Source organism: Aphelocoma coerulescens, chromosome 1 (assembly GCF_041296385.1).
Source record: "Aphelocoma coerulescens isolate FSJ_1873_10779 chromosome 1, UR_Acoe_1.0, whole genome shotgun sequence".
Lineage (NCBI taxonomy): Eukaryota > Metazoa > Chordata > Aves > Passeriformes > Corvidae > Aphelocoma > Aphelocoma coerulescens.
In genome coordinates this window covers 90,574,542-90,593,469 of record NC_091013.1, presented here as the reverse complement: position 1 = coordinate 90,593,469, position 18,928 = coordinate 90,574,542, and the positions used below count along the sequence as shown (strand labels likewise).

The 18,928-nt window shown below is 43.4% G+C and overlaps 1 protein-coding gene across 2 annotated transcripts in view; it reads right to left on the bottom strand.

Moving 5' to 3' along the window:
* Positions 1 to 18,928, bottom strand: part of NARS2 (asparaginyl-tRNA synthetase 2, mitochondrial) — a 50,338-nt gene that overhangs the window by 18,980 nt on the left and 12,430 nt on the right. For both annotated transcript variants that reach the window (XR_011151248.1, XM_069016330.1), the window contains exons 6-7: positions 15,182 to 15,282; positions 1,734 to 1,866 (exon numbers count right to left, since the gene is read on the bottom strand). Coding sequence is in view for 1 of the 2 variants with exons in the window: in XM_069016330.1 (XP_068872431.1) it covers positions 1,734 to 1,866; positions 15,182 to 15,282 (234 nt within the window). In the remaining variant the exon portion in view is untranslated. The remainder of the gene's footprint in view (positions 1 to 1,733; positions 1,867 to 15,181; positions 15,283 to 18,928) is intronic.

Genomic DNA, 18,928 nt, shown 5'->3' with positions numbered 1-18,928 from the left:
TCCAAATGTTGAATAGCAATTTAAAAAGTAAATTTTAAACAATCCAGCTCCTTATGTGAGGACAGAGTTTGGATGCTAACCCTGGCCAAGAGCCCCCAAGGCTTTCAACTGGGCGTTTTGCACTGAATAAAGAACTTGCAGATGACAATAAACAGACAAAATACCCGACGGCAGATACGTAAGGGAACACTGAATTTAGGTCAGTTACACCAGGAAAGAAACTTAAGGCTTTAGAGCAACTGGCAGGGTTTCTGTTGGTTGGGTTTTCTTGTTTGTTTCGTTTTAAGAGAGATTGCCCAATGATTTAAAAATAAACAAAATGGGAACTCCACTTCTGCAAGTAAGAACACCACAAAATTAAGCCTGTTGCAATACAAACTCACTACAAGAAATGCAAAATAATGGCTACTAGGAGACTTCCTGTTATAGGCAAAGGTGCTTGTAAAAGACTTTGGGACAGAGGGAAGATTTAAAAGAGAGCACAAGCTGAGACTTCACAAGATACTTAGCAACAACAAAGGCAAAATTGAGGGGGAAAGTTCCTCCTTTCCCTACAAATAAAAGCCCTACATATTCCAGAGCAGTTCTCAAATCTAATTCTCTGAATTGTCTGAACTGGCTGTTTGTACTTCAAAAGCCAGGAAATCAGGGTTCTTCACACAAGATATGTTGACTCTGTGTTGAAGGGCTCAAACACCACTTAACAGAAGACCCTGCTTATTATACTAGATAAAAGCAGTGAATATTTCAACTGGCTCCTGATTACCTAGAGAAACAGGGGGCTCAGGAATTAAGGTGTGTACATATACATAGGCTGTGCTTTACGAATGCTGTTGTGGAGAAAAGGAGAGAGAAGAGGAAGAGCAGGATGCTATTCATAATGGAGCACAGACTCCCAACGGGTCAGTCCACACAGCCCAGTGCCATCCAGACATCCCAGATTCAGAAGCAGCACACAAAGCATGTCAGCTCTGCTCTCAGGCCATGCTGATTCAGCACTGTATATGACCCATGCTGAAGAAACCACCACCTGGATGTTATTTTATAAATCTGCAGCCAGTGCCCCAGGTATTTTTCTTTATAAGGCTATTTCTCCAATCGCTTTCCACAGAGCTTATCTGATAAATGAGAGTGTGTGTGGATGTTTACTCACAAGTCCTACTGGGTATAAGCTGGCTTATGCTGAGACTAGTAAGGTGCATTAGCATCCCTCATGTGGTTAAACTGCAACTGAGATATCAATCCTGAAAAATCAAAAGCCAGCAAAGATTTCCTCCAGTCTTCCACTAAAGCCACAGTGAACAGTGTATGCCAGAAACTGTTCTTCCTACTTGAGATTTCAATGCAGATTTCAAGGAGGCCTTTACAGAGCACAGCAAGGGACACACTGCTTAAACACTGCTCATTCAGTGGAAAGGTGCTGAACATTTTGAAAGGGAGACTGCCACTTTCATTAGCACTATTCAAGCACATTTACGTTCCCTGGCAATACAGCAACTTTGGAGCTTCCCACCCAGATGAGGGCTGTGTGCACCTATATCTTCCCTTCCAAATCCACTCTATGGCCTCATCTCTGCTGAGAAAACCCTCCTCCTTGGGAAACACCTGTGCAACCTCTACATGGCTCACACAAGGTGAAAGGAGCTGTGACCTCAGCTGAGGGCAGGGAGCACAGCTCAGGGAGGAGGTAGGAATTCTGGTGCCACTCCTGCATTAACAACTGGAGTGCCCACCTGCATGATGTCCTGAAGGCTTTCAGTGAAGGACAGCTCAGCCTCCACCATATAGAACTCTGCCAGGTGCCGGCGACTCTGTGAGTTTTCCGCTCGGAACGTTGGGCCAAAGGTGAACACGTGAGTAAAAGCCCTGCAAGGCAGCAAGAAACAGGCAGGTCAGGTCCAGCACACAACTGAGTCTGTTACACCGAAAGTCCTCACTTTTCTCCCAGCATTTAGAAGCAATCATGTTTCCAATTCATCTTCGACCAGTTTAATAGCACTGCTGAATAAGCTGCTGTTCCGTTCCTTCATGCAGGCATGGAGAGGGGTTATTCACAGCTCCAGACTCAGGGAGGTTGCACACACACTATTCACCTTTCTCTGAACACAAGTCGTGCTCAGGATACTTTTTGTGACTGAGTGGGAATAAAACCCAACATTCTGCAGAACCACATAACTAGAGAAGCACCCAGATATTGTACCAGTCACACTCTCCTCATCCACATGCCTTTACATTTCTTTGGCTGCAGTGCCTGACCTTCACGGGTGCTGTGAGACCCCAGTGCTCAACAGAGCAGAGTGGGCCCTGCTGCTGGAGTTGCTGGGCTTGTGAGCACTGAGGGGTGGCCAGTGAAGCCCAGCAGGATGGGAGGTCTATGGCGTGCAGTCCCCCTCTAGTGGTAAGACAGAAGTTCACTGCTCAAAGAGCCATCGAGATAAAGAACTCGCCTCTTCCACACAGCTAAAAATGGCTCAGCTGAAAGGGGTCCCTACTGCACAGAACACATCTGGGATAGAGTTTGATGCTGAAGCAACCAATGCATTTCCTATTATGATGCCATTTCTCCAGCCACCTTTTGAGGAGTCTATTTAAATACATCCTCTCTTGTTCTCCAGTCATGTCATGCTGTGTTTCCACTTCCTCCGTGAGAAACCTTCCTATCAAACACCAACACACCTTTGAAAGTTTTGATTTTTATGTGGGAAGCTGCACTCCAAGCAATACCTTTTACACTGTGGCCTATGAACACTTGGGCTCCTGGATGCCCTCAAGCCAGTGAGAGGTTCTCAAATAGATGCTGTGACATCTGTGCTTCCTCTCATGCTTCATGGGAAGATAACCATGACTGGGGAAGAGAGCAAGCTGCTTCAGAAGAACCATGAACTGGGCAGCTGCTATCTTTGGTACATCTTTAACTTGATGTTATTTTTAGCTCCCAGCATGTAGGAGAAAAAGAACCTGATCAGTAGAGATTAAACACAGTCTGACACTCAAGAAAGGATGCATGCTAATTGCTGGGGCTGCCATTTGACTTGCATCTTGCTCTGCAAGCTTTCAACTTAAAAAGGATGTTCACTGAAGTTTCTGAACAGGCTAATTTTGTTAAACTGAAGTTTAAATAAACAAACACTACAAAAAGCAGCATTTTTCCTTTGCCCCTTATGGAGACATCTGTGCTACAAATAAAAGAACACACACATTCTGCTTCACTCATCTGTTCCCTCATGTCACATGTTGGTTAAAGGTTATGATCCAAAGAAAGAGCACTTTTTTTCCTTGAGTTGCTAGTAGTAAACACACCAGAAGAAAGTTTCAGGTAAAGACTCTGAATACGTAGCCTGCCCTTAGGTTTCTTTTCCCCGTGGCTCTCTTTTCCCTCATCCAAATAACACACTTTCTGTCTCCACTTTGCTCTTGTACCTGCACTCTCTCATATATGACCACAGCATTTACAACCAGCTAACTAGATTTTGCAGCAAACATCTTTCTTCAAGCATAATTTTCAGCATGCCACTTTTCCCTCTGCTGCCTTTCTCACTTGCTGAGATGTTACAGAAAACTTCTTCCACTCCGTCATCCTCCTTCAAGCTGCCCTTTGCTGTAGCATCTACAAAACCTCAGCAATGTTTAGGTAAGTGATGTACCAAGACTATTACTCACGGCACAGGTCATTCATTATTATATCATCAGCTCCTTGTGATCCCCCATCTGTAGCCACCTGCTGTCCTGGGTTATACAGAAATTCATGTTCTTCCTCACACAGCTTTTTGGTTTGTTTATTTTTTTTCCCCATGTTCCTAACAGCACCTGGCACAACAAGGTCTTGGATCCAAAGCGTGAGAGCCTCGACTGCTATAGCAAGACAAACAACAAGTATGAAACAATGAGTCATGCAGTCAAAATCATTTTATGTTTAAGGCAGAACTGGTCAAAAAGCTTTTGTTTTCCAGGTTGCAGATGATGGCCTACAGTGGAAAACAGGAGTTAGATGCAGGTTCTTGCTCTACCTGTCCCCATGTTTCAGGCTTTTGCTAAAATATTTCAATTTGAGGCCCTTCAGTTAAAGAAAGAATTTTTCCTAAATAAATGAGTATAGTCACAAGTTCAGTTTGTGACTGAGCCAGGATCAGACACAAGATGAAAGTATTTTGAAAAGCTTGCAATTGCTGAAGTACTCACTCAGGTCTGCACAGTTTGATGTGCAGGTCTCTAATGTCTCACTGACATGAAGGCCTCAAAGTAACACTGAAAGCTAAAGCGTGACACCAGCTGGCTAGCAGGAGATCCTGTCCCACAGGGCAACAGTCTGGCTTCAGGGAGAGACATTTCTCAGCAGCTGTCCAGGCACAGGCACTGACACATCAGTTACTGTAGGTTACCGTGGCAGAAGGACAGTCTCCAGCAATGCAGGCTACTAAGACCCTTTTGAACTGCACTTACTTCCTACTGATCAGCAGCCCAAGCATGATGACTAGTTACTCATCTTTCAAGGGGCTTGCCGATTGCAAGATACCTAAAAGCAATCAAAATTTAAAAAAAAAAACCACCCTCTTATTGCTTCAAGGTGTCAACGATGGTCAAACACTTCATAGTCAGAGATCAATTTTGTACTGCAAGAATAGAGCCTCTCTGTGCCCAAGACAGAGCTTTTGGGAAGGGCAAATGCAGAACAAGTCCCACAAGAATCAATTTCTGTCTTTCCTCAGCTCTAGGCACTTGTACACTGAGAACCCCCTACATTTACAAAACAAACCATTAGCACGGCAACTCTACGGACTATCCCGAGGAGCCCATCAGCAGTATGTGTAAGGGCTTTGAGACAGCTTGTAGAACCTACCATCACTGGTGTGGGGCTGAATTTGCCTGACCCTTGAAAGAAGGGAAAAAACACCCCCCCTCCCGTCAAATAAACCCCCATCTGCAGGGAGGGGAGGAATCATTCATTTCTCAGGCTAACTGTAAAGGGAAGACAGAAACAAGTAACTGTGAGAACTTCACCAGAATCATGGGACCCTGGCAAAGGGAAACTAGCCAGATGTCACGCTGGCAAAGCGATCAAAGGAGCGCAGTAAATGCAAGTCATCTGGTAACAGCAATGTAGCACTGACCAGAGGCCTGGACACGACAGAGAAACACAGCTAAAAATGCAGTCACTGTTATCAGCCCCGTGTGTGAACATACACAGTTTAGTGTGCCCTGCCACTCAGGATATTAAGCAAATGAGCGCTGTAAAAATCCAGCCTTTATTTGTACTTTGTCTGCTATAAAAAATGTATCTGTCTTTTGATACAGTATCACACTGAGCACGTAGAGATACATCAGAAAAGAGGGATGGGAGCTGACTCTGCTCCGATTTCGTGGAACTGAGAGCAAACCCAGTCATTTTGCTCTGGGTGCATTCAGCACCTAGCACAATGGAGCCTTAGTGCAGGGCTGTGACTCCTATGCTCTATGATGCAAATAATCAGCCATTTAACATTCCCAGACCTCTGCAAGACTTCCAGCATTTAAAAATAACTTGAAAATTCTGGCTAAGTCTCCAAAAGTGCCTAGGTCAGTTCGGGTTGTGGGCACTCAAGAGTCTTTAAAAAAAAAAAAAAATCAGTAGTGCTAATTCCTCATCTCCAACAAAAGCATACACACAGGAGAGGAAAAAAAAGCCCACTAATCTGTTGAGCCTTTTTCCTTAGCCATTACAGGCAGAGCAGGAATGTCTGTAACACTGTCCTTGTACGTGCTACCACAGAATACAAGAGAGGCTTTGAAATGGGTCCCTTTGCAGTCAGCTTTGCCCAGATCAGAGCTCTGGACAGCAAGCCTGAGTGCATTTATGCAGTTCACAGGCACTGTCGGGGTCGACACCACAAGAAGGCACAGAGCCACTTAATTAATTGCTCCCTTCCTGTGACTGTATTTCGCTCTGCCCAGTTCTCTGGGAAAATTTGAGAGCTTAATGTGGAGGCCAAGAGAATATCCCCAGCACTCCTTCCGACACACTGAAATGCATGAAAAGGCAGGGCCCCATCCTGCAAAACACTGAGCTTGCTCGCCCCAGCCCAGGGAAGGGCCCAGCCACAGGCTCCCAGGAGTCCCCTTGGACACCGAAGCAGTACCTGGAAGCGTTGCTGGGGCACAGCCATCCTCTGCATGGATGGTGGAGGCTCGCTGTTGCACAGGCCACACTTGTGTTCTCCACCCTAAGATCAGCCACAAAGGGAGAAGCTTCCCCCCTTTCACCTTTATTTTACACACTACTAAAACAGTCTCCAGAAGCAGCCACCTTTGGGAGCTTTCTGCCACGCAGAATGAAAGCTCATTTCGTCTGAGTTCGTTGGCACTTCATTATAGAGGAAGTGATAGAAACCAATAGAGAAGTAAGAAGTATCCATACCCAAAGCTGCTTAAATCATTCTTTTAATTAAACTCATGCAATGTTTGTAGGCCTCAGCATCTCTGCCTCACTGGCAACTTTTATGGTGCAATCCAAATAGAATTAATTGTGCAGATGGTTCCCAAGCCAGGAATGGATTGTGCTCATTTTCTGAGCTAGGACTCCACACTGCTACCGAGGTAATAAAGACTTATTTGTGCTGTTGAACCAAGGGGATATAACTCTGAACAAGGCTATTAATCAAGAAGGTACAATCCCTACACAGTCAGCTTACAGTCAATGCCAAGGTCACACCACACAGTAGTGACACAGCTGGAGGCAGAAGCTGGTTCCTGTGACTCAGGGCTGAGCACTAAACCACACCAGTACACACAGGGAGCAAAGATGTTTTTCAAAACTTCATCACCCCAGTGATTCCTACTGTAAGCCATAAAAATACATTACCAACATGGCAGAGAGGGAACAATTCATTTCCATGGTGCCCTCACTGTCACTCCAAAATACAACACGTCTTCGTAAATACAAGTATATTGATTACTCTGGCAAGGTCTGCAGGGACGAGTTAAGCTGAACAGTGACTTGTGCTAAATCTCATCTTTGGTCATGCCAAATGAACACAGTATGTGACCCTTCAACACAGTATGTCCTCCTGCACCATAAACCATCAACCCCTCTGTGCCATACACACACTAAAATCTAGAAAATCTAGAAATAATAACTTCTAACCCAAATACAAAACAACACATGACATCAGCAGAGGAGGAGAGAACAGCAAGGTGACCCTAAAGCCCAGGAGTTTAGCTTTATCTACCCATTGTCCTTTCCCTTAGGAAGGGAAGAAGTTAATAAAGTGAGCCATCTGATTTAATTCCACTCTGTTCTGTTATGACCATATTCACTTTGAGCATGGAGGACCTGCCTGCTCCACTGAAATAAGCAGGTGACTTTGCTCAGCTGCCAGGAGACACCAGTTGGCTGCAGTGCTTGACCTGAACACAAATGGGATTGTTTAGGGATGCTGACATTTTTATGTTGAAAGATATTCTGGCCCTGTGCACAAAACCACACACACACAGACAACCACTCAAAATATCACCCCAATGTCTCCAGGGTCTAGTTTTTGGAGGAGATGGAAGCCCAGAGCTCCTAATGACAATAGTGAGGTACAGGTGCCCAGCAGTGTGGAGAACAGGCAGAATATTTTACATTCTTGAGCTGGGTAGACTGTGTTAAAAAATACCTTTCCGAGTTGGACAGAAATATCTGGGTTTTAATCTCAGTGTAAAAATAATACTCCCATTACTATTGCCTGGTGGTTGGGATTCTGCCCAATGAAAATGAACATTTCTGTTGAAAAGGCAGCAGAAGGGACTGAATTTTATCCAGAAAAAGCAGTTTTCAAAGACTCCTCATAGGACATGCCATTTCTGCCTGCCTTCTGGGGAAATGCAGATGAGAAAAGCTGCATCTTGACAAGGACTTTTGTAGCAGTATGTGAAGCTCAGGCCCGGCCAGCAGAGCTGGGGTGCTGAGTGCTGAGGTTTCAGCTCATGCTGCGACAAGATGGGACTGTACTTCCTTTTGTAAGCAGCCAAAATTAAACACATTAATGAAAAAAAAGAAAGCTGTGTAAGTTCCCAGACAGGGACTGGGAAGTGCCAGCTTCCCCCTGCAGCAAGTCAGACTGAAGCAATGCAGCAGCTTCTCTCGCTGCAACCTCCAAAGGGCAGGGATGCACGATGCCCGTGAGGTCACAGGTGCACAGCACCCTCCTGCCATGCTCCAGGCCCTGTTCTCCCCTTGCCACAGCTTCTGCTCCAGGTTCAGCGGCACAAAACAGGAGGTGGGACAAGGATCCTTCCCAGGTCATCCCCCTCTGCTTGAATATGATCCAGGCACACTTGAGTAATTAACAACAAAGTGACCCATATACCCTAATTATCTGGCAAAGCACCCAGAAGTTTATTAAACCTCACAGCAGAGCTAGACAGTGGATTGTAAGTCTACAGATGGCAGGAGAATAGGGGAAAACTGAGACAAAGGACACAAGAGTTACTCAGAGCCATATAAGTCGTGTGCTCCAGGCTCAAAGACCTCATCAGCCTGGGTCCTCCACCCTTTTATGCAACAGTGTTGTACTTTATTCTCAGTGAAGTCTTGTTTTGTCCTAGTTTTGATATTATTGTTTGTAATTAAAGTCAATAAAATGACCGATTAGAAATGAAAACTCAAGCTGGGTTGATGAAAGCCACCAGAGTAGCTGAGCATTTATTTAAATAACCATGTCCCATGCTCTAGTTAACAGAAATATTCTACATAGTAGTGATACAAAATGTTTCAAAGATTTCAATAAAAAAGGTAGCAAAGATGTTTTTCAAACTTAATCATCACATTGACTCCTACTCTGCCATAAAAATTACATTACCAACATGTTGAGGGGGGGACAACTGGGTTAAATCTTTTTCCTTTCAAAGCAGAAAAAACCCATGTTCTCTAGAAACTGCATTATAACAGCCATGAAGAGGAGATTTAATTTTAATTTATTTTTCAGATGAACATTGGTTTTAAAAACTCTGCAAATATCAATGACAACAAGAAAAAGCATCAGTGAGTGCATTACTGAACAAAAGCAGTCATGGTTCAGGCCACATTCTAAAGTTTGGGTGTAACTATTTAAAACCTCCAAAGCCTCAAATTCTATACTAACTAAACGAAGCAAGCAACTGTATAAAACATTACTAAAATCAACATAAAATGCAACATGTTCCAGCTGACTACAACATGTATCTATATTCTATTCTACTTCAGTACAATGACAGCAAATTGAAGAATTTCAGGGCATGTGCTAATGGATTTGTGCATCTATTTTAAGGAAAGCTGTGGAAGCAAATAGGGATGAAGCTGCCTGACTTCACATCTTATCCTGGAGCTGCTTCCTGAGGCATAGAGACTCTCTGAGAAGCAGGAGCTGCAGCCTGGACACAAGGCAGGTTCATGCTCTCATAAGCTATCAAGTTTGCCACGGCATTGGTCTGCCACTGATGGTCAGCTGAGCAGCCTGCAGGCTTCTTGCTTGCTTCATAATGCCAAACAAGTTTGCAGAAGTCACCATGAATGTGGCTACTATGGCACAGGAACACGTGGGCAGAGAGCTGTAACAGCCCTACTGTCACTCACAAAGCCACAGCTTCTTGAACCCCTGCAGCTCTCAGCGTTGTCTGGGCACACAGATGGAGCTGCAAGGCCCTACACACATGTGGATGCTGGGTTCTTAAGACACAGATCCTACAGCACCTACCACTGATTGGATACGGATGATGAGGTATTCAGTGAAGGAAAAGGGACCATGCACTGGATTCAAGACAGAAACATACTGGTTTAGCTTAGCTTACTTGTAAAATGAGGACTGAGAATTTCAGCTGATGACACCTTTCACTAGATGAGCATGAAATCTGTTCTTCTCTTGCTACCTGCACTTGATTTTTACAGCAAGGACATAATACAAAGAGCACATAGTCCAGGACTGCTGGGATTGCATTCAGCCCTCCATGTGAGGACCCCAGAACATGGCTGAACTGCAGCTCTCCTCAGCACACACTCACCATGCTTGCAAGCAGATTACCTGCTTCTCCTCCCAAAAAGGTGGAGAAGAAAAAAGGACCAACAGGATACCCATGTGGACTGTAAAGCTCCAGCTAGCCAAGCAACTCTAGACTCACTGTTGAACCTACAGAGTTCACGTATTTGACTTCCCAGGAATACTAAGTCATTAACAATCACTGCAGCAGTCATGAACCAGACTGAAGCATGCAGTAATTGATTAAAACCAGACATGTCACGGTTGCTTTTTATAGATCCAATTAAGTGTCAGCCTAATTAATGGAAGTTAGTGCACTAATTATAAGAGTCTGCATTATGACTCAGACTGAAACAAATGTTGTGCAAGAAATGTCAGAAATTTTTTTCAGACATCCAAGATAAATAATTACACTTATTTTTGTTACTTCTTAGCAACAGGAATGTTATACAACTGGACATCATTCCTGCAGCTGCATTCAGAAGTATTTAAAATTGTCCAGTGTAGAGCAAATATTTGTTCAAAGACAATGCAATCTGTTTCATCATTAGCAAGTCATTTTGGAACCAAATTTTAAGAGTGTGTGTTGCCAGACTGCTGAGAATGAAGCCTCTTTTACGGAAGGCAGCCTCAAACACATCTCTTTTGAGTTCTGCAGTGTTTTCTTGAACATCAAAATGACAGCTCCCTCTCTCATTCTCCATCCTCCATGCTTTGAAACACACTGAAGCAGTGGCATTTTAAAAGTGAAATCAGTGTGATTTCAGCACCTTCTGCAAACAACAGGAAATTCACTGAATTCAGCTCTCTACAAACTCAGGCAGACACAGCCAAAATAGTCTGGATGACTGAGATGCTTTTTAGACCCTCTCTGCAACCTGCTAAACCAGTTGCGGGATTGCAGAGAAAATTTGGATTAGGCAGAAGAGCAGCCTAATACATGATGGTTTAGAAATCAAGAGGATGTGCTTGAAGAGAGGGGGATAAATTATGCTGCAACTAAACCAAGTTTGGTAATTAGGTCTTAGCAGGCAGAAGTCAGTAAGAAAGGCTGAGATTTTAAGACAGCAGGAAAACACAAGTCCTGGGGATGTTGAACTGAAATTGAGCTAGAGAGATAATTCACCAAGATGGTATTGTGCCTGAAATAGGTGGAGAGGACAATGAGAACAAAGGCAAGAAAAAACTTAGAAGAAGAAAATTACTTGGGCTGGAAGGGACCTCAGGAGTTCATTGGTCCAGTCTTCTGTTCACAGCAGGGTCAGAAAGAAGGCCAGACCAGCTCAAGGCTCCATCTAGCTGTGTCTCCAATGAAGAGCACATAGTTTCTCTCATCAATCTTTTCCAATGCTTGACTGATTTCTTCACGATTTTCCTCCCTATGTTCACTGAGAACTTCAGTTGTTTCAACTTATCCCCACTGCCTCCTGTCCTCCTGTCATTCACCACTGCAAAGAGTGGGGCTGTCTTGTGGAGAACCTCCTTGCTGGTCCTTAACAGGCTGCTATCAGGTTGCCCCTCAGCCTTTTACCCATTTGCAGCGAACTTCAAGAGAACGTGAGATGAACAAGAGAGGAGAAACCTAATGAAGGCCTGGTGAGAGAAAAGAAACAGGTCTAAGGAAGGCAAGGAATAAGGAGATAACTTATGCTGCCATTTAGGGAGGGGATAGCTCCTAGAAGTTTTAGGAAAAGCAATTTTATTTAAGCTCATGATGCAAAAGGCAGAACAGACAGTGCCTGGGATGAAATGTGGCACCAGGGAAAAACACTGATGTTAAACTATTAAAAAGAGGGGCTGAAAAGAGAGGAGCAGGTACAACCTGTGGGAAAAGAGAAGAGAAGAGAAGAAACTGCAGCCAGCAAGCTGTACTTCTTGACAACAATTGGCTTTGGCTGTCTCCAGTATGCCTCTGAATCATCTTCAGCTGTCATGGACCCTCCAGCCCAGTTCAGGTCCCCAAAGGGGCCTTTGCCCTCACCAGAGGATCAGGGGGCACAGAAATGCCACATGGACTTCACAGCAAACCAATGACATTTAGAACAGATATCAGGACACAGACAGCCCTACACTTTTACCACACACACTGGTTACTGACTCATCTGAGACTGAGGAGACTGAAGGGGAGAGCTGTATTACTGAATAAAGACTTTTCTGGAGACCTTAAAAAGCCCATAGATTTACAGCAGCTGACAATGATTCAGACACGCTGAGCAGACAGGCTCGATGCCGTCACCACTAAGATGAGGCACAATGAAATGAGAAGTTGTGCCAAGTAGGCCATTTGTGTCACACTGAGAGACAAGATGAACTCCTCTGACCTTGCCTTCAATAACAAGCAGACATAGCACAGAAGACAGTCAATAAATGCAGGAACATCTCTCTCCCCACTGTTCCTCAAAGAAAAAACTCGCCGACTATAAATGGCTCACTGTTCTCTCCTGTGATCAGGAATAGCATCCCAAGCAGCCCTGCCATGAAACAAAGCCCTGAGCCCTGGACAACACACAACACACAAGCATGGGCACGAAGGTGATACTCTGTGGTCTGCAGATGAACTCTCTGCAAGGACACAGATGTGATTCCAGACTCATCTGGTAAGTCTTCTCCATACCTCCCCTTTCCAGCCTTTTCCAGCCACAGCTTGGAGGTTGCTCATGAGCTCTGTAAAACTAAAAGGTAACCCCAAAAATACATGACTGCCTATTTGACCTTCTGTTACCTACTACATACACCCCCATGGACAAATTCCTACCTGCCTCCCATACCTATCCTGCTCCACCTCTCGTTTCTAATGGACTTCTGCAGGATCTGTCTGCCTCCCAAGTCCCGCAAGTCACAACAGAATATGGGCAAAGAGTGGATGGGGAAGGTTCTCCTAGCATTTCCATCTCAGTCTCCTCCCACAAATTCTCAGGGACAAAGTGTTCTTGAGAGCCTTAAGACTGCAACATGTCAACATTGTATTTAAGCTAAAGGTAATTTTGGAAGCCTGGATCATTTTATGGACATGAAGAATTTAGTCTGGCTAAAACAAATGGTAAATTTCACAGAATCAAATTCAAAACAGATAAATCTTAACTGTTTTACCTGATTTGTTTATTGAGAAGACCAGAATATTTCCATTTTGGAGGTGGAAGACTCACTTTTTACTACTCTAAGATTAAGGGTGAAAGTGTCAAGTCTGTCAAAGAGACAGTTCTCTTTCATAACGGGTTTGGTCTTCATCTACACTGAATTTTCCCAATAAATTAACTAAATTAGTACATGGAGCTGCTGGAGTGAAATCAGCACAATAAGACTTATTTGAAGGCACATTTTTCCGAGGACTTGTAATGTGGATTCTCCTCAGACATGGTACTTCAGCCAAATCACTGCTGGCCAGCTGATGGAGCCTGCCAGAGACCAGATCTCAGGCAGGTAGCAATGCAGCTGTTTGCCATGCATCAAGGGGCTTCATCTTGCACTTGTGGTGACTTTAAAAACACTTTTAAAGGGATCAGTTTCTGTCCAGTGGAAACCTCCTGAAAATGGAAGGGATAAAACCTAGCTTTGGAAAACGTGAACTGTAGAGATCAGCCTTTCATGGGGGAGTTCTGACCTGTACTTCTAACAGTATTTGCTGTCCATACTTCATATGCAATGTTGAGAATCAGTGCTGGAGTTTTTTCATGTAATCACTGTTGCACAGTTTAATTGGATGATGATAAATAGCTGCAGTGAAGTTGTTCAAAGGGCAATTTTTGCATATAAATCAATACATACAAATGTTTTCAGAAATCTCTTTTCTGCCTGGTTTGTTCTCCCTGAGAGACATGGTCTCTTCTCATACTGGCTCAATGTCTGCAATATGCTGAAATACTCAAGCTACATGTTCTTGAGACAGGATGTTTCTCATGTGGTGCCCCATCTGCTGTGGCCAAAGCACAGGTCACTTGGCAGCCAAAGACTGGCGTCATCTCAGATATTAGCTGGGAAAAGTTAATGAGGAAGAAGTTTCTTTAACTGAAGGGGGGGAGGTTTTGGTCCCTGGAAGATGGGATGACATGCATTTGTATGTGTTAGACTTAATTGACTGTCATGTGTTGTGACCTTTACTGAAAGATATAATTCCACAATTCAAATAAGTCCAAAGAAAGAATATGGATTCTAATGATCAACCTGAAATACAATCTCACTCTATTCCATCAGTCTGTACCCCTTAAATAGCACACAGCATGCTCTAAGATAGAGCAGAAAGCTAAAGTGGGCAAATTACCTCTCTGGTAAATACTTCTTCCATTGATATCACTCAGATGCACCTTGCTCTCTAAGGATGGATAAATAAAAAAATCAATGCTCTTCAGCATGCAGTACATTACAGCTTCATGTTCCTATTTTACAGTAGTGTGTTGTTCTTACAGGCATTTTAAATGAATCCACGGACATCTAAATTTAGATAAGCTGTGTTTATTCATAATGGAGCATAGCTGTTCTGGGAACACACTCCTTTTATTTTTATTTTATTTAAGTACACTGAGTTTTTGAGGCCTGCAGCTCAAGTGGTATTGAATCCCTTCAGTCTTCAAAAATAAATGAAGCTCTTCTAGATGCAAAAGCACTGCAGTGATGCATCACACAGCATTAACTCTCTAGATGCTGTGAGACCCTCCAGAGCATAAAATCATTGAATGGTTTGGGATGTGACCCCAAAGACAGTGTTGTTCTAACCCTCCGGCCGTGGGCAGGGCCAACTTCCACTATCTCAGGCTGCTCAGAGCTCCATCCAACCTGGCCTTGAACACATCCAGGGATGGGACATCCACAGCTTCTCTGGTAAACCTCTGCCAGTGCCTCACCACCCTCAAGAAAAGAATTTCTTCCTAATTTCTAATTTAAACCTCTCCTCTTTCAATCTGAAGCCATCCCCCTCTGTCCTGTCACTCCATACCCTTGTCCAAAGCCCCTCCTCAGTTCTCCTGTAGCCTCTTAAGTACTGGAAGGGGCTCTAAGGTCTCCCCAGAGCCTTCTCTTCTCCAGGCTGAACAACCCCAGCTCTCTCAGCCTGTGTCCATACGAGAGCTGCTCCAGCCCTCTGTCTAGGCTGGCCTCTCACTGCCCCTCATCCAGTCACTGCCACTCAGTCCATTTCTGGCAGATATCTAATGGATACCAACGGGGCAAAATTACCAGTTGGGAATATCCCATAGACAAAAACTTCTAATCTTGCTCACCCTGCCATTACTTCCAAATGGAGCTGGCCAGAAACTGTCAGGAAGGCAGGCACGTTGAAGAAATGGGTCTTTTCTGAAGATTCCTTTGCCTCATTTGATGTCTGTAAGTAAAAAAATGAGCAACAAGTCAGACTACTAGTGTCTAAATAAAAAGCACAGCACCCAGCTTATTTTCCCTCTTTTCAAAGCATTGATTTTCACTTTCCTACCAAGATGAACAGAGAGGAAGAAGAGAAGAATCTCTATCATTTGTAGTTTGAAGCTTCATACAACACTGCCTTCAAAATTCAATTTCAAGCCTGATGAGAAAATGGAGGAGTGTTTTCTGTGTCAGTGCCACTGACTTTCAGAAAAAACTTTAAAAAAGTGCTATTTTCTTTTCATGGGGAAATGAATTTGTTTCCATTGGAAAAAGACAACTAGTAATCAAAAGGAAAGAGAATGCAATATCCTCTTAAGACTGTTATTGAGTTTTCAAAAATATCACGACTGAAACAATATTAAATCAGAGACACATCACAGCTTACATATTACATAGGCACTGAAAAATAAACTATGTTTCATTTCAGCTTTTGCATGCTTTTTTCAGGTCATCAGATATTTTTAGCATAAAAGTCTACAAGTAATGGAAAATTTAGGAAGTTCAGTGTTCCATTATGAAAAACTTAAAAAAAAAAAAGTCCCAAGAGACAATAGCCACAGATTTTAAAAAAGACACACAAAAATTCATCTGAAAACAAGAATAACCTTTAATATTTACTGAGGCTGTCAAGCACTAGAACAGGTTGTCCAGAGAGGCTGTAAAGTCTCCATCTGGGGAGATATAAAAAACTCAGCAGCAGAGTACTGGGCAACTTGCTCCAGCTGACCCTGTTTGAGCACAGTGAGATGGTTTAGATGATCTCTAGAGGTCACAGCCCTGTGACTTTTAAAGAAACATGAAGATAAATGATATTGAGTATCACCATTTTGTATATTTCAATGTCATCCCTAAGCTTTGGAGGAGCCAAAGGTTCAGGAGAAAAACGGAATGAAACTTCAAAGCCAACCTGAGGTCTGGCAGATCTACATTCATTTCCAAACGAAGACTTTGTTCTGAAATAAGTTTGAAATACCCACTTTTCAAAGTGTAGTTCCTAGGAGTTATGCTAAGTGTTGCTAGCTCAGCTAAGTATGCCACTACCTCCAGCCACCCTACTCCTCAACTTGCTCTGTCACAGGGAGCCTTGTCTGCCAGCCTTTGATAGCCTACAACCTGCCGTTTTTCTCAATGGGCTTGAAGGTGTTGCTTTTGTTCTCAAAAAGCTCTGCTGCTCATCACAAAGATGAAACAGTGACTTCCAAAAACCTCAGATCACAAGGCAGTTTTATCTCTTCACAGCATCACACTAAAGAAAATAGCAAGCTTGCCTTGTTCCACAGACATCAATGAAAATATGATAATTTGTGGCTGTAACCCCAGGACTGCTTCCTTTGTTTCAGAGGTTTTGAGGTTCTAAAAAAACCAAACACCAAACTCCAAGGATGCAGAAGCAGGCCCCTATTGTTTTCATCAAATAAACCCAGAGCATTTGCTCAAAAGCAATAAAGATATTAATAAACATCAAACATTCACATACCGCAGCCCCAGAACCATGGCCAGAACACTAAAGAGAAGAGCCATGTACCACTGGTTTCTCTTTCCCTGCAAGCTTAGTTCAGTTCTATTTCCTGTTTCACCAGTGAAAAATCCCACCTAATCCTGTAGGATGCAACTTCTAAACAATGAGAAAGAGACAAACTGGAAGCAAGAAAAGAACAAGAATCAGCCATGAAACCTCAATGCTTCCCCTCAAATCCACAAACAGGTTACACCTGTCTCCAGGAGCTGGGGCCTGGTTCATTTATAATGACTTTGTGTCATTTCTCATTCTCCAAATCATATGTGATCTCAGAAAGACATAGGGAAAATAGAAACACAGGAAATGACTGGAGAAAGTGAGACAATCTACAACTCAACTGGGCTTCTGAAAACCTGCAGCCCATTTGAGAGGACACTGAGAGAACCCAGGATGTATGTTTGCATTGTGAGCAGCTCCTGGATGGCTTCTGACAGAAGGTGAAGGGTAAACACAGCAATATTTAGATAAAATTTTACTGCCCCATCACCATTCGATCACCTCGCCTCTCCACAGCTGCCCACTTGCTCTCCCTCATCCTAAGGCACAATACTCAATACAATGGGTATTGTGAGCTGCAACACAGCTCATGCAGAAAACTTTTCCATGCAGGAAAAATTAAATGCCTCCCTTTTTGTTCAGAAAGGGCACCTTCAGCAAGGGGAGATTCCATAATTAGCAGCTGCACATTTCACAGGTACAAACATCAGCTAAGCCACTGGAGGTGATTCCTCCACACATTTGAGCACAGGCAATATTCCCAAGCACCTGTGCCCCAGATTCATGCTCAGCCTTTTAGATCAAGCTGGCTTCTTTATTATATGAAACCACAGCCACTGGTACAAGACAAATAAATGGTAGGGGACACTGTCCCTTCACGGCTGACACTGGGTGAGACTGTTTTTCATGACCATGACTAGCAAAATGAAGAAACAACACTGTGGTGCTTTTACTTCAATTAGATGGATGTTTCTCCCACTTCCCAACCCCAAAACACGGACTTGATAAAAGATTAGTAGGGAATTATGGGTGTCCTTTTAAGCTCTCTCAGTTCCAAAGTCGAAAACCTACCCAAATTAGAATGGGGGAAGAGGGAGAGGGAATCTGTATGAAACATCTTGGTGTCTCAGAGTAAATGTGCTATAAACATACTATTATTTGACATCAACTTCAAAGGCTTTTTATTCTCATTCTAAATACAAGAACAACTGGATTTAGTACCTGTTTTGTTCTCCATCTCCTCAAATGTCTAATGATTTAATTTAAAATTATTCCCTTTGATGTCAGTCTTGTATTAACTTCTCCTTGAGGCAATTAGCTTCAGGAAAGTACAAACTGTTTGATTCTGTCTTACACTCTATGCAAGCCAAAAGCATGAAGGGATCAGAGAAAACTTGAAAAGCTCATAGAAATCATTGCTGCAGCTCTACCCCAGGCCCACTCCACTGCGTTGCTGCAGCTTCCCAGCAACACGTTTAATCCAGATTTGCCCTCTGTGACACCCCATTATAAACATGATTGGATTTTCCTTTTTAGACAACCCCTGCAAAATTCCTAACTTCCAAGAAGTCCTCCTTGCAATTCCAGTCCTAATTCTGATCAGCTGGACTTGCACCAAGCAATAGCAGCTGGTTCTGCTAAGACAAACATCTCATAAATATGTACTGGAACACATAACATCTCATAAATACAGACTGGACAGGCGGATATGAATCAGGTAGAAACAAACAGAAACTGGGAGAGCTAGAACATGAAAAAGCAAGTCCTCCCTCAGCTCAGGTCCAGCTTACCCTGATCCCTGCTGAGCACATCTCTGAGGAATGTCTCAGAGAACATTCTCAGTCTCCCAGGAACTGGCTGCCTCCCAGACCGTCACACATCTCTAGAAGGGAAAACACCTGACAGACACTAATACTGTTGTGTTTAGCTGCGATTCTCCCCAGCAGATCCCAGCTTTCTTTGGTGCTGACAAGGATATTTTTCAGTAGTACCAAAGGGATGGTAGGAGTTTCTGCATGTTCAGCAGCAGGTACATATTGCTGGTGCCATAGCCATAAACTTGCACCTTCAGGAATCTAAAAGCTTTGAC